Genomic DNA, 22,231 nt, shown 5'->3' with positions numbered 1-22,231 from the left:
CGACACCCCTAAACCCATGTTGTTAAGGGGTCAACTTTAGTTGGTGAATTGATCGAGCAAAGGCTAGCTGTCAATGATAGTTATTTCTGATTTTGTAAGAACATTATATTCCAGGATCGCTAAAATTATTTAAGCCCTGTTAAAGACTATGTAGATAAAATGATGTGGGAAGACTTCCTGCCATCTAGGAACTTGCAATATATTAATTGCTAAGCATTTCTATGATAGATTTGAGGCAGATTTCCTTTTTCCACTGAACTTGTTTAGACTGGGTCTATGCATTTTTATAACATTCATCACAGTGTTTTTTAGGTTACAGAAGTAACCTGAAAACACCAAGAGGAAAGTGGAAAGAATACACAACCCATTTAACAGCAACGAACATTTTTAGTGTACTTCTGGGGTTTCTTTCTGTGACTATTTTGCATATATTCATTTTTAACAACCTGTCATTTTTCTACTTTGCCTACCTAGTAGACGGGCCAGGGGCAGAGGCCATCACCCAGATGTTCGGGGTAGAGGTCTCTGAGGATGGAGCTTGTAGACTGTGGAACTGGGATGTACTCGTGGAGAGTAGCACACAGCCTGAATGATCCGCTCTTTTTTGTCATTCTGATTTAGATCAAAATGACTAAAAATATACATCTATGTAAATTGTCACATTTTTGTTTGAAATGTTCTGGCTTTTATTACCTTTGCTGCTGTAGCATAAGCATAAGTTTCAGACTCAGACGTTTTCAAGTGCCGTATTTTCTGAAAACATATTCAAATAGAGAGCACTGCAGTGACCGTCATCTTCACAGTAAAGTGCTTTTCATTTAGTTGTTTTATGCCACAAAAAGGACATTAAAGGAAACTGAGACTTTGCCCAAAGTAGGTTGCAGATCCTGCAGCTGTCACCACTAAAGGGTCTGTTCACTTACATTTATTGAATGGCTTGAATGCCTTTATTCCTGTTCTTTAATGTCCCAGGAAGTGGGGAATGGCAGAGAAAGAAACTTAGCTGCAAACTGTGCTCTTTCCTTTTCCAAGCACAGTTGTTTCAGTTTCAAACACTAGCACTAAAATGTCCCCTTCTTTGCAAACAGGGCATGTTTAGAGGTTGATTAAATGAGGCTTCCTTCTTAGAAGTCATTTCATTTGGTGTACAATTCACGCCTTTGTCCGTAAAACTATAATTCTTGAATTTGGCACTTTTCTCTCTGTGTGTGTGTGTGTGTGTGTGTGTGTGTGTGTGTGTGTGTGTGTTACTTAAAATTTAGTCAAAGCTGGAAGAGGCCCTCAACCTGGCAACAGAATTCCAGAATTCTCTGCAAGAATTTATCAACTGGCTCACTCTAGCAGAGCAGAGTTTAAACATCGCTTCTCCTCCCAGCCTGATTCTAAACACCGTCCTTTCCCAGATAGAGGAGCACAAGGTAACAGTGGCATTACGATGCTGCCTTCCTTTTGAAAGCACCAATTGAAAGTGATGCTCCTTGATCTTCTCTCCAGTTTTAAAAGAGCAGTATTTTCCCCTCAGGTGTTTGCTAATGAAGTGAATGCTCATCGAGACCAGATCATTGAGCTGGATCAAACTGGGAATCAGTTAAAGTTCCTTAGCCAGAAACAGGACGTTGTTCTGATAAAAAATTTGCTGGTGAGCGTCCAGTCTCGATGGGAGAAGGTTGTCCAGCGATCTATTGAAAGAGGGCGATTGCTGGATGATGCCAGAAAGCGGGCAAAACAAGTAAGTTGTAAAAGAAAGATACTAATTTACTGAACAACCTTGGGCTGCATGTGTTGAGTCTCCGCATTGGTTCACATAAAAGTGCTGTGTGGTGTGCATATTCGTTCCTGTTACAACTTATTTCTTACATAATTTTAGTTCCATGAAGCTTGGAAAAAACTGATTGACTGGCTAGAAGATGCAGAGAGTCACCTGGACTCAGAACTGGAGATATCCAATGACCCAGACAAAATTAAACTTCAGCTCTCAAAGCATAAGGTACAGCAGGTCATTGCTCTGAGGTCCTGAGCTTGGTATTCACTGATGATTGTAGCTTGATAAAAGCACAGAACTAGTCAAAAGAAAACTGATCAGTTAATGTTAAACAGCCAAGATCATAGAGCCATTTTGTATCTGGACAGTGTCTAACCATGACAATTGCTCATTTAAATAAGAGTTCAAACAAAGTGACTGTGGGAGTAACCAGCTAAAACTGTGGGCTTTTAGAAATAGTCATGCGCTGCTGTATGTGGCACAGACAAAACCTTATAAATTTCTTCAGGGTAAACTGTTGTTAATTTTAGTTCAAGAAGTAGTGACATTCATACTATTTCTGGTTACCCGCCTGAAAACTCGATGTCATCTGACTTTTAGCGTGGTTTTTTTTTTTTTTTCCTTTCTGAGAACAGGAGTTCCAGAAAACTCTTGGTGGCAAACAGCCTGTGTATGATACCACAATTAGAACAGGCAGAGCACTGAAAGAAAAGACTTTGCTTCCTGATGACACTCAGAAACTTGACAACTTACTGGGAGAAGTCAGAGACAAATGGGATACTGTTTGTGGCAAGTCTGTGGAGAGGTGAGTGTGAATGTCCCTTTCGTGGATCTGTGTGTTATCCCCAAAGTAACCAGGAGACAGTGACAGGATTCTAGAAAGTGGTAATAAAGCTAATGTATCAGTAACAGTAGCATCTTGCTATCTCCAGTTAATTCAGTGAGAGTTATGAAATAATTTGAATCAAATATATTAAAACTATCATATTTTAAACTTGAACCTTACTGTATTACAAAGAGAGAAGCCTATAAAATCAGGCCAACAGTAATAGAAGATCTGTAACTCTAAATACATGTAAATCACAAATTTGTAATGCCAGTAGCTGTCTCACTGAGTGTCTCTTGTGTCAGACGCTGTACGAAGCCTCCGATGTAGTATCTCATTTAACCATCTTGAGGCTCATTAACCCTCACAACAACCACTGAGGTGTGGGTACTGTTCTTCCCATTTTACAGATGAGGAAATGGTCACAAAGAGGTTTCTTAACTCCCCCATGCTCACTCAGCTACTAAGCGGCAGAGCTGAGATTTAGTTCTAAAAGTTGTACTTTTATCCACTTGTACCAGCTATGCTATGTAAGCATTATGATACCTCTGTATTATTTGTACTCCCAGTTTTTCAGATGAAGTGACTGAGGTTCAAAGAGACAGCCAGAGTCTCACAACTGGTGGAGAGTTAGGAGTTGAACTCCTGGCTCCAGATCATTAATAGAACCACCACCCTCTACTGGAGTGGTGTAATGTAAATTAAAAGACCTTGGGTTGTAGGGTGTGCATAGCATCCCGTGTGCATAGCAGTTGGACTCTAAAATGCCAGAAGGGCATCTACACCGGTCTCCTGCACTATGCTTAATCCATTTTAGAGAGCGGTTTAATTTAATGTCTAAACATCTCTTAGTCACTTTTTACAGTATTTCTAACTGTTGTAACACAGCAGTCCCTCTCTAGATAAAGTTCAAGCAGTATTCCCGTTCAGTGGTCAGAATTGTGAGCCATTCATAAAAGAACCACTAAAACCAGTGAAGTTTGTGTGCTTTTCTCAGGCAGCACAAGTTGGAGGAGGCGCTGCTGTTTTCGGGCCAGTTCATGGACGCTCTGCAGGCCTTGGTGGACTGGTTGTACAAGGTAGAGCCGCAGCTGGCTGAGGACCAGCCTGTGCACGGGGACCTGGACCTCGTCATGAACCTCATGGATGCCCACAAGGTGAGGGGCGAGATCTGGGCTTCGTGGAGGGCAAAGCCGTTGGGTCCTGCACCTGTGTGTGCCTTTGGCTCATAGTACCCTTCTACGGCTCCCCTAGAAAGAAAGTCTGAAAGAGCCTGTGTCTCTGCTTGTCAGAGAGGCAGCTCCCTGCTCTGTGTGTTTAAACAAACTGTTACAGGGGTTCTGCATCAGCCACAAGGAATTTACCAAAGTTGGTTTGATTCAGATTTGCCAGTGTGTAAACTTCACGTTGAGGGCCCCCCTGCAATTTCCTGTTTATACCTCTCAGTTGAGTCAAAATGGATTTAATTCAGGAGACCCTCAAGATATCCATTTCCACTGATTCTTAAAATGAAAATGAGTGCTTTTTAAACTACTTCTGAACCTGACAGGCCAGCTCCGTGCACACCAGCATTTAGTATAACCTACATCTGTATGTTGAACTACATACTGTCCTCCTTCTTCAGCACAAAGCGTTGAGCTTTACCTTGAAGTTACACCAAATTCTTATGTGCATGGCAGGTGGGCTCTTACCAAGGGGGAGGGGGGGAGGGAGAGATAAATTGGGAGATTGGAATTGACATGTAGACACCACTATATATAAAATAGATACCTAATAAGAACCTACAGTATAGCACAGGGAACTACTCAATGCCCTGTAGTGACCTATATGGGAAAAGAATCTTAAAAAGAGTGGATATATGTATATGTATAACTGATTCACTTTGCTGTACAGCAGAAAGTAACACAACATTGTAAATCAACTATAAAAATTAATTTTAAAAAACTCCCACAATTCTGGAGATGCTAGTACAGCATAATTCCTGTTTCACAGATGAGGAGACTGGGACTCCAGTTAAGCAGCTTACCCAAAGTCACGCCGCTCACATTCAGAGCCACATCCTGTGGTGGTTCTTTCTTACTTGTAATCCCACCTCTGTCTGTGCATAAAAGACACACAATTGGAACCTACCAAGGAGAATTGAAGGAAATGACAACTTTCTCTTTGGTTTTACTTCTTGAATTCAAAACATTTGTAAGACAAGCTAATTCTCCTGTTTTCTTTTTCAGGTTTTCCAGAAGGAACTGGGAAAGCGAACGGGAACCGTTCAGGTCCTGAAGCGATCAGGCCGGGAGCTGATTGAGAACAGTCGAGATGACACCACTTGGGTGAAAGGGCAGCTCCAGGAACTGAGCACTCGCTGGGACACCGTGTGTAAACTCTCTGTCTGCAAACAGAGCCGGCTTGAGCAGGCCTTGAAGCAGGTCAGACAGCGCCTGGGGGTGGGCCTGAGCAGAGTCAGTCTAGCCTCTTTATCAGGATCGGTTTCAGCCAGGCTTGTAAGGAACACAAAGTCAAAAATTGATATTCTAAATGTTCAACAAGATTTTAACCCGCATCCGTATAAGAGAAGTAATGAATTTAGTTGGTTTTTCAAGTTGCACAGATGAAAGATGACCTTTGTGGGGCTTTGATAGAGCCTTCAAGTGCCTGTGATACTCCATTGAGTTCAGGCCAGACCGTTCCCTGGCATACCGTGTCCAGGACCTTGGCTGCAGAGAGAGGTTCAGTCCCTTGTGCTTGGTTATTTCAGGCAGAAGAGTTTCGGGACACAATTCACATGCTGTTGGAGTGGCTTTCTGAAGCCGAGCAGACACTGCGTTTTCGGGGGGCACTTCCTGATGACACAGAGGCCCTGCGGTCTCTCATCGACACTCATAAGGTAATCCAGCCCCCGGGTGCAGGGACCCATGCCACCCACATGGGGAGGGCGGCCCCGCCACCAACGGAAAGCAGCTTTTGCTTAGAAAGGTTAGACCTCGTGTGAAAAGGAGCAAAGCCAGAATGGGCCCAGCTTACTGGTTATCAGGAATGAGAGGGAAACGATTGGTGGGTTTTGTGACCCCTTAAAGACCACTCATCCATTCATTTTTACATAAGTAGCACGTGCTGGTTGTAAACAAGTCAAACAGCTGGTGTTAATATAGAGGAAAACATGGGCTGCTCTACCTTTCGCCCCACCTGCACACGCCTTGTGTGACTTTCCTTACGTTACCAGCTCCAGGCCCTGATCTGTGCCCCTAGAACTGCTCACCAAGCTGCAGAATATAATACAGTGTCTGGGGCTTCAGTGTGACTGTGCTAACAAGGTGGGAAATGTTTCCTTTTTTAATTTTGGTGTTTCCCACCGAGAGATTTTAATCATGGTTTTGTCATTGCATTGCGTTGTAGGTATTTTTAAAACATTGTAGTGTTGGCAACAAAGCAGATTTGGCTTTGAAATTTGTAATGTAATGTGTATATATGAAGTTTGGGAGGAGGGGGTTGAGGCACCTGGGGTGATTCTGATGGGAAGACAGGGCTGGGAGCTGGTGGAGCTCACAGACGTGTGTCTTCAGGAGCTTCCCCTGGTTGTTAGGAAGGACACTTGGTCTCTGAGTCCAGGAGAAAAGCTATGGTCATTCGATTCCCTTCTGTTCTATTAGTATTCATAATCTTTTTCCTATCTCATCTTGAACAACAACAACAAAAAAAAAACACGTTGTAGTGTTTTGTAGCTGTCACTATATGTGTCCAAGACAACACCATTTACACATATGGAAATGAATCCAAGCAGGAATTTATAAAAAGAGAGAGAGATCAGGAAAAGGGTCACGCCTCTGTCTCTCTAGTCCTTATCATCTGTGCAGAGAAAGTCATTTTTGTGAAATCCCTCGCTTCCCCCCACCTCTGAGTACTGGAAGGAAAATGACAGAGATGCCTAAATGCAGGCTTTTAGAGTTCTGTGTCAACATATAGAGTCGAAAAAACACACTAAAGTTGTTTTCCCCTCTCAGTGTAAACTAACAGCACTGCTAGACTAGGTTTAAGGTTTTGGTTTCAAATCTTGTTTGTTTAGGAATTCATGAAGAAAGTGGAAGAAAAGCGCGTGGATGTTAACACAGCAGTGGCCATGGGAGAAGTCATCCTGGTGGTCTGCCATCCTGATTGCATCACCACCATCAAACACTGGATCACCATCATCCGGGCTCGCTTTGAGGAGGTGAGTTCCTAGTTTTAGAGGAAGACCGCACGTGCCCCGTAAAATGTGTGAACAGCAGTAAAATACTCCAGAGCTTTCCCACCCCCACGTAAGGAATCTTTCACTCACTGTGAATATCTCAACAAGAATCAAGTTATTCGCATTTTAGTAGTGACTGTTTTCTTCATAATGTGCAGAAACCTGGAAGGATGGTGCTGGTGTTGTGATGTGTTCCTTGATGACGTCCGGTGGACACGTGGTGTGTTCTTCCCTCCTTCCTGAGAAGTTCTGTGTCTAATACCACGTGCTACATTTGGTTTCAGGGGAGCTGATTTCTTATTCCAGCTCTGTCTCCAGAATAAGAGTGAAGCCTCTTGACTGCTTGGGTGGTCTTTCCCCTAAAAGTCATTGTTAGGCTCACACAAAAAAGGGCTTTGAAAGCGAGGGATGTGCTTGACTGAAAGCCGACGGGTTCCCTCCCCCACAGGTCCTGACGTGGGCCAAGCAGCACCAGCAGCGCCTCGAAGCCGCCCTGTCAGAACTGGTGGCCAACGCCGAGCTCTTGGAAGAACTTCTGGCGTGGATCCAGTGGGCCGAGACCACCCTCATTCAACGGGATCAGGAGCCAATCCCTCAGAACATCGACCGAGTTAAAGCCCTTATCGCTGAGCATCAGGTATCCTCACCACATCGTGTGGTCGCGTGTTTCCTGCATGGCTCATGGAGCCCGTTTCCTTGGTGCTGTGCATCCGTGTTTTCATTGCTGCTGAACATACTCCCACAGACTTAGCAGCTTAAAACACGCTTACTGTCTCAGAGTTTCTGTGCGGTGGGGCTCTGGGCCTGAAGTAGCTGGTTCCCTGTCTAGGGGACCAGGGGACGTCTTACCAGGCTGAAATCAAGGTGTCGGCCAACACTGCAGTTCCCACCCAGGCTCTTTCAGGTTGTTGGTGTCGTTCATTTCATTGCAGTGTAGGATGGAGGTCTCCCTTTTCTCACTGGCTGTCAGCTCCTGGAGGCCACCCTCAGGTCTTAGGCACACGGCATTCTCACAGCATGGCAGCGTCTGTCTTCAAAGCCAACAGGAGACCCTCCATCCTGCTCTGACAGATCTTATATAATAAAACGTGATCCAGGGCTTCCCTGGTGGCACAGTGGTTGAGAATCCGGCTGCTGACACGGGGGACACGGGTTCGAGCCCTGGTCCAGGAAGATCCCACATGCTGCGGAGCAACTAGGCCCATGTGCCACAGCTGCTGAGCCTGCGCTCTGGAGCCCGCGAGCCACAACTACTGAGCCCACACACCTAGAGCCCGTGCTCTGCAACAAGAGAGGCCACCGCAATGAGAAGCCCACGCACCACAACAGAGTATCACCTGCTTGCTGCAACTAGAGAAAACCTGCACACAGCAACAAAGAGCCTACTCAGCCAAAAATAAATTAATTTAAAAAAAAAAAATCATAATCCAGGGAGTGACTGCCCACCCTTTCCACAGGTGTTGCCCACACTTGAGGGGGAGATTACACAGGACATGTATGTCAAGAGTCTTGGGGCCTGGCTTAGAAATCTGCCTGCCGCATCCTGTTTCTATTGACTTGCCTCTGTGCCAAGGTCCCATTACCTGGGACCTATCCCATTACACCTGGATTCAGAAGGACCTCTTGCATAAACTCAGAGATGGGCCAGACAACACATCAAACTAAACTGAACAGAGGAAAGCTCAGTTAGGAGACAAATGTGGTTTTTAACCATGATAATTTACACCAAATGCAAGCATGGATCTTGCCTACTTATACTGTGGACATACGGTCTTTTTAGCATATGTAATTAGCCTGGCCAGTGAGGACTCCCTGTACTTCCCATCAAGTTTACCTACATTGACCCCTTCTCTCCTGAGTGAGATTATCTTCTTCCATCAGGGCCAGTCCCTCTCCCTTCTGTTATCACCTCTCATTCCTTGTGCCTTTAAGCTCCCCCTTCTTGTGTCCCCCCATCTCTCTGACAACTGTTTCTCAGTCTTCTTAGCTGGTTCCTCTTCCTCTATCCACTTGTTAACGTTGTTCCCCGAAGTTCCATTCTTGACCCTCTTCTCATACCTAAGGTTGTATCTGGCCCGACACCTTCAGCCAGCACCTGTACACCAAGGGCTTCCACATCTCCTGGCTTGTCTGCAGCATGCAGGAAGCTAGAGGCAGCTCTAAAACTCCATTTCATCCCTGCTTCCTGGCCCTGACCCCACCCCTCCCTTCCACACCTGCCTCCTCTCTCCACATCCACCCAATCACCCAACACAGGAGTGACTCCTTTTTCTTTACCCCCTACATTTAGCCAGTCATCAGGTCTTACTCACTCAGGTTTCCTCACTCAGCTGTGAGCTCCTGGAAGTCAGAGCCGTGTCTTATTCCTTCAGATCTCCAGCACCTGATGAAGTGCCTCATTCAAGGCCACAGTGATGTTTCTTGAAAGGAGTGCAGCCGTGTACGAAGGCATTTGCAATTGGTCCATCTGTCGCAGGCTTGACCCTTGTTAGTAAGAAGTTGCCTAATTCCTTCTTAGTCCAAGAAAACTCTCAACCCTTTTCCTTGTTGTTTGTGTTTAACAGACATTTATGGAGGAGATGACTCGCAAACAGCCTGACGTGGACCGGGTCACCAAGACGTACAAAAGGAAGATCATAGAGCCAGCCCATGCGCCTTTCATGGAGAAGTCCCGCGGTGGCAGCAGTACGTGGCAGCCTATTGTGCAGGATGCTTCCTTCCTGCTCATTGATGAGTGCTTCCCAAGTGCCCAGCAGAAATTTCTTTTCCATTTTCAAAAACCATATTGGATTTGAACGAAAATCTTTTTTAGAAACTCACTTTTCTTACACTGACAAACAGTAACTAGACTCCAGTTTTTTGAATTGGTATGAAATTTGGAGTGGTTAAGCAGATTCTTTTGCAGTGACCTTTCCATGTTTTGGTCATCAGCGCTGACTCTTGCGCTAATTTCATCATAAAATAAATCTCCTGTAGAACCACTGACATTTCCAGTTCCCTAAGGTAGGACAGAATTGATTGAAGGTATGAGACAGATAACCTGTTGGCTGGGGAAGAGCATCAATAGTTTTTAAGTCAGTGTGCTTCCATGTCTAAGTGTAGCCAGGTCCCGACTTCCTTTTCTCAGTTACTGACCAGATATCATTATGAAGATCTTTTAGGTTCATATAGATCGCAGTTTCTCTTTGTGAACTGACAAAACCAGCTTTTCTAATCTCATGATTATTTTTCCTTTCAGGGAAGTCTTTGAGTCAGCCCACACCTCCTCCCATGCCAATCCTTTCACAATCTGAAGCAAAAAACCCACGGATCAACCAGCTCTCTGCCCGCTGGCAGCAGGTGTGGCTTTTAGCACTGGAGCGGCAGCGGAAGCTGAACGATGCCTTGGACAGGCTGGAGGAGGTGAGCCCCCGCCAAGCAGCCTTCCCTGGAGGGAGGTGACTTTTATCAAAACACAGCCCTTCTGAGGCCCTCTGAACATGACCTGTGTGCCTTGACCCACTTACGCAGAAGGAGGAACAGAGCAGTGTAGGCCAGGACTCTGTCCTCCAGGCCCCCTGGGAGGAAAGACACATGTGAGGAAACCAACAACAGATAGGCCGTAGCACTGGTGGTGGAAAGCAGGCAGCCAGCCGGTCCAGGAGGGTCCAGCCTGTGACGCGACCCTCCTCAGCACCTGGCCTTGGTTGAGGATCGGGAGCATAACTTTCCAAGGTGGAGCTTCTCACAAAAATGACCATTACTGAGCCTTTTGTGTAGATATAAGCTGCCCAATTATGAAACGAGTAATTTTTTTATCATCCTGTTATGCTATCAATATTATTCTTCAGTAGATTATGAAAAGCTAATCTATTTTGAAGGATCATTAACCAATCTAAAAAATCTAGTACTTCACTTCCTAGTTTCTAAAACAAATTTCTAATATCTTTTATATTTTTTTTATTTGTGCATATCAAAGCAGCTATGCCCGGAAGTGAGTGTTCTGTGTTTTTTGTTGTTATTTCTGTAGATCCAGTTGAGTTTTAAGCATATTTGGTTTTGGCTTTTTCTTTTTTCCCCATTCCTTCCAACTTTGGAGTTTGAAAGACCAGGGGGAGAAACCGCTGCACTGTTTAAGTCATTCTGAGTCTGTGTCACTGACATAGTCCAAGTAACTCAGCATAATTCTGCCCACTGCATAGGCCTGCTGCCATCTACCAGGGCCAGATATTTAAAATGGGAGTCAGAAGGGCAGTTCACTCCCTCTGCTGCCATCCCAAAGAAATGTGCTTGGGTGCAGGACTGGATTCTTGATGCTTGCAACTGGAACTCAAATTATCTCAGAAAACCAGTGGGGAGGGGGGTGCTGAGCCTCGAAAACATAGGCCTCTGTGTGATTATAGTTCCTTTCAAAATCACATAAGTGAGGAGTGCTAAGGACGTCTCTTCTGGGATAGCATCCATTCTCTTACATCTAAGGGGATGATCTTTTGAAAAAGTGCCAAGGGAAAGCAAGGCTGGCTCCACCCATTCTTGTTCTGCGTGCTCCGTATTTTCCATGGTGGTTGTTCAGTTACCGTTTCTCTCGCTGCTCCATTTTACCACAGCTTGTGTAAATAATCATGGCTTTAAGTGAAGGAGCCAGAGTGTGTGTTCCCAAAAGATGCAACACACAGATATCATTGTTGGTCCCCCTCGAAAGGCCCGCATGGCTTTGCTGGATGTCTGAAAGTTTTGGTATGCTCTGGGCAGGTTTGAAGGCCAAACAATAGGTCTTGTTGACACCTCTGATTTCTGTCTAGTTGAAGGAATTTGCCAACTTTGACTTTGATGTTTGGAGGAAAAAGTATATGCGTTGGATGAATCACAAAAAGTCTCGGGTGATGGATTTCTTCCGGCGAATTGACAAGGACCAGGATGGGAAGATAACACGTCAGGAGTTTATTGATGGCATTCTAGCATCCAGTGAGTCCAGTCATAATTCCTTGCACCTACTTTGTAGAAGCAGGCTATATTCTGGCCAAACAGTCTTTCTCAAGTTAAAGCTGTAGTCTTAGGGAAGAAGTAATGTACCTGCTTACTAAAATTGGTCTATTGTTTTGATGGAGGGAAGAACCTCCCTCATTTTGCTGGGAATAAAAAAAGCAGGTCTTGTTTGACACATGATGGCAAGCAAAACACATTCGAGGTATAGAAAAGAAGCTAACTCTTGTGAATAACGAGGTTCTAAGTACAGGCAGACCTTGGAGATATATTGCAGGTTTGGTTCCAGACCATCGTAATAGAGCAAATATTGCAATAATATTGTTTCCCAGTGCATATAAAACTGATGCTTATACTATACTGTAGTCTATTAAGTATGTAGTAGCGTTATATCTTAAAAAGCGATGTACATGCCTTAATTTAAAAATGCTTTATTGCTAAAAAATGCTGACCATTGGCTGAGCCTTCAGCAAGTCATACTCCTTTTGGCAATAGTAACATCAAAGATCATTGATCACAGATCACCATAACAAATATAATAATAATGAAAAAGTTTGAAATATTGCAGGAATTACCAAACTGTGACACAGAGACATGAAGTGAGCAAATGCTGTTGGAAAAATGGTGCCGACAGACTTGCTTGACACAGGGTTGCCACAGACCTTCAATTTGTTTTAAAAGGGGGAGGGAGAATATCTGTGAAATGTAGTAAAGCGAAGCACAATAACATGAGGTACGCCTGTAAAATGTTCTTTAAAATAAGTTTTTTACAATATCAGTTTCTCAATAGGAATTCAGATTAAATTTTTATTCCTTCCAGTTTTATTGGGATATAAGTAGCATACAGCACTGTATAAGTTTAAGATGTACAGCATAATGATTTTATTTACAGACTATGAACTAATTATCACAATAAGTTTAGTGAACATCCATCCACATAGGTACAAAATTAAAGAAATAGAAAAAAATTCGTTTCCCTTGTGATGATAACCCTTCGGATTTACTCTCTCAACAACTTTCATATGTAACATACAGCAGTGCTAATTAATTATATTTATCATGTCATACATCACGTCCCTCATGATGTCAGTTTCTGGCATCTGCATAACAGCTTACAAAATGCATTTATTTTCAGCAGAAGGAATAAGGCATAAAGTTGTAAGTGACTTGCCAAGATCACAAAGCACATCTCACAGCTGTGTTACTTCACGTGGGTGGCCCAGGAAGGCCTGTCTGGAGGTAATATTTGAGCTGAGACCTAGGTGATGATAAGGATCCAGCCATGTCAAGATTTCAGGGGAGAGATAGAGGCAGAGCCACAGCAGATATAAAGTGCTGAGATGGGAATGAAGTTGGCATGTTCTAGGAATGGAAAGGTTAACACGGCTGGAGTGTCATGACCTTAGAGATGGTAAGATGTGAAGTTGGAAAGGTAGGAAACAGCCATCAATGCGGGGCTTTGTTGGCCATCATGAACGGATCAGATCTTATTCTAAAGACAGTGGGCAGCCCGCAGAGGTTTCCATCTGAGAGACAGTATAGTCCAGTTTACGTTTTAATAAGTCAGTCTGGCTATTGTAAACGTTCCCACTTTGGAAAGCAGTTGTCAAGAACCCAAGGCAGGAATCTAAATGTAGAAAAACTTTATCCTATTAATTCCAAATTGTCACTCTCCTGAAATAATCTATATATCAAACAACAGTGGAGTGGATAAGTAAATTCTGAAGTTTGTTGGTAGGCCTCTGGTTTTAAATTGCATTGGGGAGGGGGGTAGATGAGTCTATAAGCAAAAATGCCAAAAAACTAAGTATGCTCTGTGTAAATTTTTTTGGTGATTTTTATCTTCTTTATAATGTTTTATATTTTCTAAGTTTTCTAAAGGGAGTATGTACTGTTTTCCAGAAAAAAATCAAGACAAATTTTTTTAAAGAAGTATTTATATAACCACCAACCAACCAAGTAAGTCCTCTCAGTTAATGTTCCAAAATGTGATTAATTTTCTCCAGAGTTCCCTACGACCAAGTTAGAGATGACTGCTGTTGCTGACATTTTTGACCGCGATGGGGATGGCTACATTGATTACTACGAATTCGTGGCTGCTCTTCATCCCAACAAGGATGCTTATCGACCAACAACTGATGCCGATAAAATTGAAGATGAGGTACGGGAAATAGTTGTATTTTGAGTACATTTTTGACCATAGGTTACTACTGTCCTGCATTTGGTTGGGTGTAATTGCCGTATCAGCCCTTCAGCGTGTCTGTTGGGAGGTGATTATCTGGGGTTCTTTTTGGGGATCCCCTTTTGGATGGTGTTGCCCCAGTGCATCTCCGACTCTTGAGCTGTAGCTCAGTCTCGATGAATTGTTACCTAAGTGAGTCACCTCTGTGTGGTGCTCTGCAGCTTGCAGAGAACCTCTCCAGGGCACCATGTTGCTTAGAACAGACTCATCTCTCAGTCCTGAGATCCTACCTTGGGATGCAGGAGAGCGTCTTCATGTGTAGCATTTAAGGGGTGAAACATAAAGTAATGTTTAAGATGGTGTGTACCCACCAAACTTTCTGCCTAATTAAGAACTGTATCACACTGAAAACTGTATCACACCAAAAAGTGTGAATTCATTGGTAGCACATAGAGTTGATCCTGGGATGGGAGAGGCAGTGGGCCTGGTCTTGGAGAGTGGCTTGGAGCACACCAGGACTGACTTACAGGGAATTTTGGGCTCCTAGGTTGAAATTTAAATCAGCTCATAGTTTGCTTTATTAGTTAATATTGATGCATGCGTATTAGCACATTTGAGGAAATTTTGAAGCAGGATGGAAGAATGTGTTGCATCATTACTGGGGAATTTCTTTCATACTCAGCGTCTGAGTATCCCAGTTAGCGAGACTCACAATAGAAGATAAACGCATGTGTCAAAAGCCTGAGATGCCTAAAAAATATGTAATGAAGAGCTTCTCTGATGACATATAAAAATCTTTGTTTCTCTGAAGAGGAAGGTTTGCTTTACCCTTCACACTGTTCTCTTTTTCTGTTGTTCACAACCAATAGGTCACAAGACAAGTGGCTCAGTGCAAATGTGCAAAAAGGTTTCAGGTGGAGCAGATTGGAGAGAATAAGTACCGGGTAAGAAAGAGAAAACCAGTCCTTTGTGGTGGTCGTTCCTGCTGTGTGGCCCTTACAGGTGAAAGCAGCCTGACACACAGCAGATGGCTGATCCCACCTTCCCGTTACCGATGCTTGGAGCACCAAAGCCAGTGGAGACTTGCAATGCGATCAGTCTCTGGCCCTCACCTCTGCAGGTGCCAAATGTCAGGTGTCCTGTGGGCTGAGCTTTAGTGCCCCGGATAGTTGCATCTGGAAAATAGTGCCGTATCTAGCCAGCGTTAGCTTGTATGGGATCCAACATAGGAGACATTTCAGAGCCCTCTCTTCACTGTCGAACAGGTCTTTGAGGAAGTGGAGGCACCTTTATCATAAGATAAGGAAACAATTATCTAATGACTGACCATTGCCCCCAGGGAGCTGGTCATTGTGAGCCCAAGTGGCTCGCAGGTTCAGAAAGGGCTGGAGAAGCTCTGTCCAGGCCCCACAGGACGCTCAGCCTGCTCAGTAGTCTTCCCTGGAAAGCTATGCCGAGCGAGGCCATAACTGACAGTGAACCGTGCTGTGCTTCAGCTTCTTTGGGGACCAGGGTGGGGCATAGTAGGGATCTATGACAGGACACCTAAAATGTATCCAGCAGTTTGTCAGGGTTCTCTGCAGTCCTAAGGAAGATCTAGGATTGGCAAAGAGGATTTAGATGGCCAGATAGCACAGTTACGTGCACCCAGTTAGAAACAGGAAAATGAGGTTCCATTAGCACGTCACAGCTGTCTTCGAGGTCCAGCAGAGCCACACTGTGCTGCTCTGAGCCGGGGAGTGGAGTGTTGGGTGACTCTGCCTTGGATCCAGCCCAGGGCTTTGAGTTAATAAGGCCCCAAGCAATCTTATAATGGTTTTTTTTTTTTTTTTTTTTTTTTTTTTTTAATTACCTGTGAGAGAAATGAGTTAACAAAGAATATGGTCAGTATGTGTCGTTCTGCTTGGAACTGGTAATATGATTACATGATTTTCATTCCTTAGTGTTAATTTGACAAAACGTTCTTTTCTCTCTTTTTTTTTTTCTGCCTTTTCCTCCATCCTTTACTCTTACTGTCTGTAGTTCTTCCTCGGCAATCAGGTACAGTGTGCCTTGCAAACATTCTTTTTGGTGGAAATGGTCTGTGTGGCTAATGCTGCCTGTTCTTTGCTGTGGGGAGAGGACGTAATCTGAAGCATGCCTGGGTCATGTCTGGTAGTCTTACCAAGTGGAGAAACTGATAGCAGGGCTAGTATTGTAAAGCTGTCTCAGAAGCAAAAGGATATAAGTATATATAATTTTCCATTTAAAATTAGATTGGCTGAAGACGATATCTTGGTGGGCTGAGTTAAAAGTAGTATGGTTCTGGGGAAGTTAAAGCTATGGTATCAATCCATCCCACTTCTAAAAAAGAGCCCAGTCTTGTCAGAATACCAGACAGCACAGTTCTGATTTATACCCAAGTCTTTTGACCGTTAACACAAATTTTATAATGCACACTAAGTCAGAAAAGTCTTAGGATATTTAAGGTACTGTGTTTAAATACCTTACTAAGATTTTAGTTACCTGTGCTTATGTTATATTTTATAATCATAAGTGATGTGAGAAGTAGAGTGTGGAACTCATATTTGGCTGTAGGCTGACGTTTGCTGATTATGGCCAGCCAGCATAATCTAATGGGATCAAATTAGACTTGCAAAGATTGAATGCTTTTGACTCCACTTGGTAACTCTAACCTTTTAGATCTTTTTGAGGGCTCTGGGGTCCTATGTCTTAAAAGTGGAAGGAAGTTGCATGGGTAAAATTCGTCTTGTGATATGAAATCAGAAACACTAAGAGTTGATTTGAAGCCTTCAATCAAAGTTCCAGGCACTGCTTTAACCACCACCTACAGTAACATTCTGGGCCAGTGGGAAGAACAAAGGATGGAAAGAAACTAAAGACAAGAACAGTCAAACTGGCTTTAAATAAATCATTGCATAAGAGTGCCAAGTAGTACCTAAAGGTTGTACCTGTTTGCTAATGATTGCATGTGGGTACCAGGGGCCCCTTTGAAGTGGCACCGATGTCCTCCTCTACTCCACTGACCAGCAGAGGGTCAGAGGGTTAGTTCCAGTGTTTGGAACAGAATTATGAAGTTCACTTTATACACGAGGCACCTGAGGCCTTAAGGACCACTGTGCCAGCAGTCACACAGCAAATGTTAGCGCAGTGATGGAGAGAAGGAAACGGAGCTTACTGTTGCCTCTAAGACTGTGTGGAGGCCTTTGCCTCACTGGCAGCCCCTCTCTGCCGGATTTCTGCAGGTCCCTGTTTTTAGAGCTGCTATAACTCGTTCCACATTCGTCTCTCTGGCCTCCCCCAGACACTTTGGCCCCCGGCTTGGGTCAAACCTCCTTTTCCCTATAGCTCAGGAAAAGCAAGTTAGACTCTTTCAGAGAGAGCTTTAGTAAGAAATTAAGGGGGAAACAAGAATGAAATCAATGGAGTTAATTCTAAAGGCTGACAGATAAACTACAGGGCACAGTAATGTAAGAATAAAGTACAGCTTGGGGTTCCATCCTGATTCCCTCTGGAGGACACATAGGCCCTTATTTCCTTCTTCCCCTCACTTATCCAGAGAGGACCCCAAGCAGTGACTTGGGCCGGCACCGCCCTTGGATCTGGTGGAATCCTCAGTTCCTCCCAAAGGGCCTCCCCGTTCCCACGCATGGGGCCAGTGTCTGAGGGCAGCTTCCTTCCCGGGACAGGACCTTTATTCCCTCATGTTTCTGGGTCCAGACTTCATTGCTCTTTACACTACACCATGCTGTGGCTGCAGTCACTTTGTATGAAAACCTAAAACCTGCATGAGATGAAAGATGTAGGACCATTTTTATTTTCAAAGAAAAGGGCTTGGGTGGGGGATGATATTTTTTCAATCACCTTGCCTGTATAAACAGTGAGCTTGAATCAGTGCAAAGTAATAACAGAGAATTACCACAGAAATATTAATTTTGAGGGAGGTTGGTTACGGGTCCTTCTTAAACATCCTTTCTGGCATTTTCAATTTTTGTGCCTTCTTTCAAAGTTATGGTTCTCCTTTATAACTTTGAAAATCCTAATTAAGTGATTAAATTACCCCCCTCAGCATTCTCCTTGAATTAAACAATTTTAGGAATTCCATTTCTCCAACCATATGTTTGATTTTTGTTTTGAGATCTCAGCATGATTCTCTTTTGTTAACCTCTTAACTTTTATTTTGGGAAGAGGAGAATTTATGCAGTGGGAGACTCCAGATGTTGATAGGGCTGGGAAGTAGGAATATTTGGCAAGAAAAAAAGGAAAAATAAATATCAGAAAATCATGCTTGTTTTAACATCCCAAAATGATTTTGAAAACTACTTACAATCAGCATGGTAGATTTAAATTTTAATTTTTTCAACTAAATTTTAGTATAAACACTAATCATTTGTTCAGCTGAAGAAAATTTTCTGCTGGTGACAACACAATTAGAGAATACTTAGGGGTTTATTTCTGAAAATGATGTGGAAAATCAAATTTCCTTCTAAGCTTGTAATAATGATGATGCTTTGCAAGGTTTTCCTTGAGACTTGAAATATTATTTGCTGTTCTCCATTTAACTTTCGAGCACACTGTATTCAGAAGCTGACATCCACCTTATAGCTACCTTTTCCTTTATGGAAACAAACTAGCTTAACAAAGAATTGTATCATTGGGTTTAAATTTGGGCAGAATCTTTAAAAGAATCAAAGTGAGCTAGTGTCTTGTCTGTCCTCCTCCCTCCCCTTTGGAGCAAGGTCGCAACCATCAACAGTTAACTTTATCCGAGCAGAAAGTACGTGAAAGATGATGACCTTTAGCTTTTCCATATTTTAAGTTTTTTGTGAAAAATGCAAAATAGTGAGAGTTAAAATTGCCCCCAAACTGTGAAATTGTCATTCTGTCTGAATACAGTCTGCTTAGGAAAGAAAGTCTAGCCCCGCTCTCGGGCGCCCTCGCTCACCATTTCCCCTTGGCCCTGCAGTTTGGGGACTCCCAGCAGCTGCGGCTGGTCCGCATCCTGCGCAGCACAGTGATGGTCCGCGTTGGGGGAGGATGGATGGCCCTGGATGAATTCCTAGTGAAAAATGACCCCTGCCGAGGTAAGAAGCCGTTCTGAGCTCGTGTTACTTGTTAGCTACACCCTCACTGCTGATCTTTCATGATTCCACAGGGTGTTGGTGGTGCGGTCTGTTTGTTGATTCTATTGTTAAGCTGCCCAGGTGTCATCCCACTAGCACAGATTGGGACTCGGGGTGCAGGGCAGACCAGGGAGAGAGAGCAGGAGGGTTTGATGCTGTCAGGGGAGACGGGTTTCTAGGGACACACTAACGAGAATTGGGAATTTATTGGTGTCATCAGATGTTTCTGTGTGAGGTGTTAAATTAACACCAGCCTAGAAAGAAGCCCTATAAAGCCCTGTCGGTTCCCTGTTAGTGCTGCAGATGACTTTGCCTGTAATTCCTGCGTCTGAAACTCAGAGAGGGTATTGGGCCCCTCCTAGGCAGGGGAAGACTGGGAGCTCCCTTAGCCAGGAGAGGAATAGAGAACACCTAGCAGTGAGCCTAGGCACTGCATTGTAAGGCATATAGTCACCTAAGTAAGTCCATGGGCTCTCAGCCTGCTTCAACCTAAAAAGGCCCAAAGGCCAAAGAGAATGGTCTACTCTTTTAGCCCAAAGGGCAGAGATAACAGTCAACTCAATGTGAGTGATGGCATCTGCAGCTAGAGGCGTGTGAGGGCCGCAGCAAGCGGGGGATGATCAGATTCCAGTTGCTACATCCCGTTCAACTGCTCCTTTCCTTTCTCCTGTTAGCCAAGCTGCATGTGGGTACACAGGAGGCTCCCCCACTGTCTGCCAGTTTGTCTTTCTTGACCAGTTTCTGCGTTTCCTGCTCTGTTTCTTTGTGTTTATATATTTTTTATTCTAGTTCACCATCCTGGGAGTAAAATAAAGCGCTCTGATTCCAGCTCTTCGATTTCCAGTCAGTCTCCCATAGGTTGGCTTTTAAGCTTTGTCCCTCTTACTCACATCCCAGCCCGTTGAGAATGGCTTTGCTTTTTAAACTGTAGCATCTCTTGGCTCTGTGGTATCTGCTGCCTTTATGAATGCTTTGAAATAGCCAAACCATAGCTTTTCTAACTATTATAAGTTGACAAAACATAAAATATGCCTGTTGAGACAGTACCCATGGAATTTGTTCTGAGTTTCTGTTTATTTAACAAATAACTTATAGCTTTATATACCACACACTTTTATTATAAGACCTTACAAATAGTAACACATGTACACCTCTAGGAGGTGTAGCTACTATTATTATCTCCGTTTTATAGAATAGGAAATTGAAGCATAGGAAAGTTAAATAACTTGCCCGAGGAGAGGCAGCTAATGGCAGAGACAGGATTCACATCCAACACAGTCTGGCTTCTGACCTCCATGCTGTGTCTCAGATGCTAACATACCCACCACCACCCTTTTTTACGTGTGTTTTACTGGTTCCAACTGCATAATTAAATTAGTAAGGCTTACTTATAAACCGAACAGAAATGTTTACAGTACTGTTATGTCACTTCTTTGGAAGTGATTTATAGTCAGAATCTGAAGCATTTGAAGCTAAAGGTTCTCACATGAATTCAGGTATGCTCATGAATTAGTTCCTCTTAACTCATTCTGCATTTACTCCAATAAACCAGAGTAATAATAGAGTAATAATTTTCATTAGGATTTCCTTTTTATAAAGTAGTTAGTCTTAAAAACACCTATTCTGATAAAAACTAGAGCGGGGGCTTCCCTGGTGGCGCAGTGGTTGGGAGTCCGCCTGCCAATGCAGGGGACTCGGGTTCGAGCCCTGGTCCGGCAAGATCCCACATGCCGTGGAGGGACTGAGCCCGTGAGCCACGGCTGCTGAGCCTGCGCTCTGGAGCCCGCAAGCCACAACTACTGAAGCCCTCGCGCCCAGAGCCCGTGCTCCGCAACAGGAGAGGCCGCGACAGTGAGAAGCCCGCGCACCGCAAGGAAGAGTGGCCCCTGCTCGCCGCAACTAGAGAAAGCCCGCGCACAACGGGGAAGACCCAACGCAGCCAAAAATAAAAAAAAACAAAACTAGAGCGGGTTTAAATTAGTTTTAGAACTTAATTATATTGCAAACCAATTTCTTTGATATAAAAGTGCCCTCTGATTGTTTTAAATGAGGAGATATATATATCTTTTTAGCCTTAACTCAGTAAAACAACATTATTCCTTTCCAAGTCTATTAGTAAGGCTTTACTTTTCATGCTGTGTGTGATTGAACTAAACAAACAAAAGAGATACTGCATGTGACATTTTGGAATCTTTGACTGCCTGTTTGCTGCCTGCTGTAATTGCTCTCTTTACGATAACATTGTGTTGCTGGCCAAGGAGAACACTGCTTGCTTTTTCCTTATCTTGTTAGCTAGAAATTGGAACCCCAAGGAGATTTGGGAGGGCCATCTAGGAGCTATTTTCTATGGAACATAGTAGCCTTTTGCAGCATCCCTTGGAGCAAACAAGGTAAGGCTTTCCCCTGTGCCTTTCCAGGAATGCCCTCATCCCAATTCCGTTGACTACGGGGTCAAGAACTCCCAGCAGTCTTAGATATCATAATCCTACCAGTGATGTACAGGATGAGCTACATCTAAGCAAATAAAAAATTATGCTACGAGGGGAACACTTAAAGGCCCAGGTGGATGTAATATATGACTTAGAAGGGCATGAACATCACAAAGAGAAAAGTTCCTTGAAGCTCCCTAGGGTTCTGTGAGGATTACTGTGGCTTATAGAAGCACCACTTGGGGTGGATTTTTTTTATTCATTTGGGTTGCATTTCCTTGGCTCTCTGCACCATAGAGAATGTTATTCTGAGGACAGTACCAAATGTGTGACGGGGTTATAATTCCAGTGTTGCACAATCGTGTTATCTGCCTTTACACAGTTGTTTAAGAAGATGAAAGTTGTCTCAGACTGCACGTTGCTTTAGCCAAATGTAAAAGGTAAAAGTATTCCACTAGGTAGGTTCCTGGTACTGCCAGAATTGGAGATTTCACTTTCTGAATTGAGCCATGGCAAAGGAAATCATGATGTTTGGATGGAGGTAAAACAACGTCCCTGCCTAATGAATAGGTTCACATTTACCCTAGGGTTCCAAACGTGAATGTTTCTGAGCATTAGACAAATTAATTCCCCAAATTTTACTGAAAATCTAGAAAAACTTTATGACGATTTAAAAGACACAATTTGGGGCTTCCCTGGTGGCGCAGTGGTTGAGAGTCTGCCTGCCG

The 22,231-nt window shown here is 43.7% G+C and overlaps 1 protein-coding gene across 10 annotated transcripts in view; it reads left to right on the top strand.

Moving 5' to 3' along the window:
* MACF1 (microtubule actin crosslinking factor 1) overlaps positions 1 to 22,231 on the top strand; it is a 246,318-nt gene that overhangs the window by 213,464 nt on the left and 10,623 nt on the right. For 4 of the 10 annotated variants that reach the window (XM_055082837.1, XM_055082833.1, XM_055082826.1 and 1 more), the window contains 17 exons: positions 1,263 to 1,418; positions 1,523 to 1,729; positions 1,868 to 1,987; positions 2,398 to 2,567; positions 3,586 to 3,745; positions 4,817 to 5,011; positions 5,341 to 5,469; positions 6,646 to 6,789; positions 7,256 to 7,444; positions 9,372 to 9,492; positions 10,046 to 10,209; positions 11,589 to 11,751; positions 13,776 to 13,930; positions 14,821 to 14,895; positions 15,974 to 15,991; positions 18,918 to 19,035; positions 19,864 to 19,932. In XM_055082837.1, coding sequence (XP_054938812.1) covers positions 1,263 to 1,418; positions 1,523 to 1,729; positions 1,868 to 1,987; positions 2,398 to 2,567; positions 3,586 to 3,745; positions 4,817 to 5,011; positions 5,341 to 5,469; positions 6,646 to 6,789; positions 7,256 to 7,444; positions 9,372 to 9,492; positions 10,046 to 10,209; positions 11,589 to 11,751; positions 13,776 to 13,930; positions 14,821 to 14,895; positions 15,974 to 15,991; positions 18,918 to 19,035; positions 19,864 to 19,932 — 2,353 coding nt within the window. The remainder of the gene's footprint in view (positions 1 to 1,262; positions 1,419 to 1,522; positions 1,730 to 1,867; positions 1,988 to 2,397; positions 2,568 to 3,585; positions 3,746 to 4,816; positions 5,012 to 5,340; positions 5,470 to 6,645; positions 6,790 to 7,255; positions 7,445 to 9,371; positions 9,493 to 10,045; positions 10,210 to 11,588; positions 11,752 to 13,775; positions 13,931 to 14,820; positions 14,896 to 15,973; positions 15,992 to 18,917; positions 19,036 to 19,863; positions 19,933 to 22,231) is intronic. The other 6 variants (XM_055082836.1, XM_055082829.1, XM_055082840.1 and 3 more) reach the window with 4 other exon arrangements.

The sequence above is a fragment of the Physeter macrocephalus genome, chromosome 3, assembly GCF_002837175.3.
Source record: "Physeter macrocephalus isolate SW-GA chromosome 3, ASM283717v5, whole genome shotgun sequence".
NCBI classification, from domain to species: domain Eukaryota; kingdom Metazoa; phylum Chordata; class Mammalia; order Artiodactyla; family Physeteridae; genus Physeter; species Physeter macrocephalus.
Note: the sequence above shows the minus strand (reverse complement) of the source record. Positions and strands in the feature narration are given on the sequence as shown.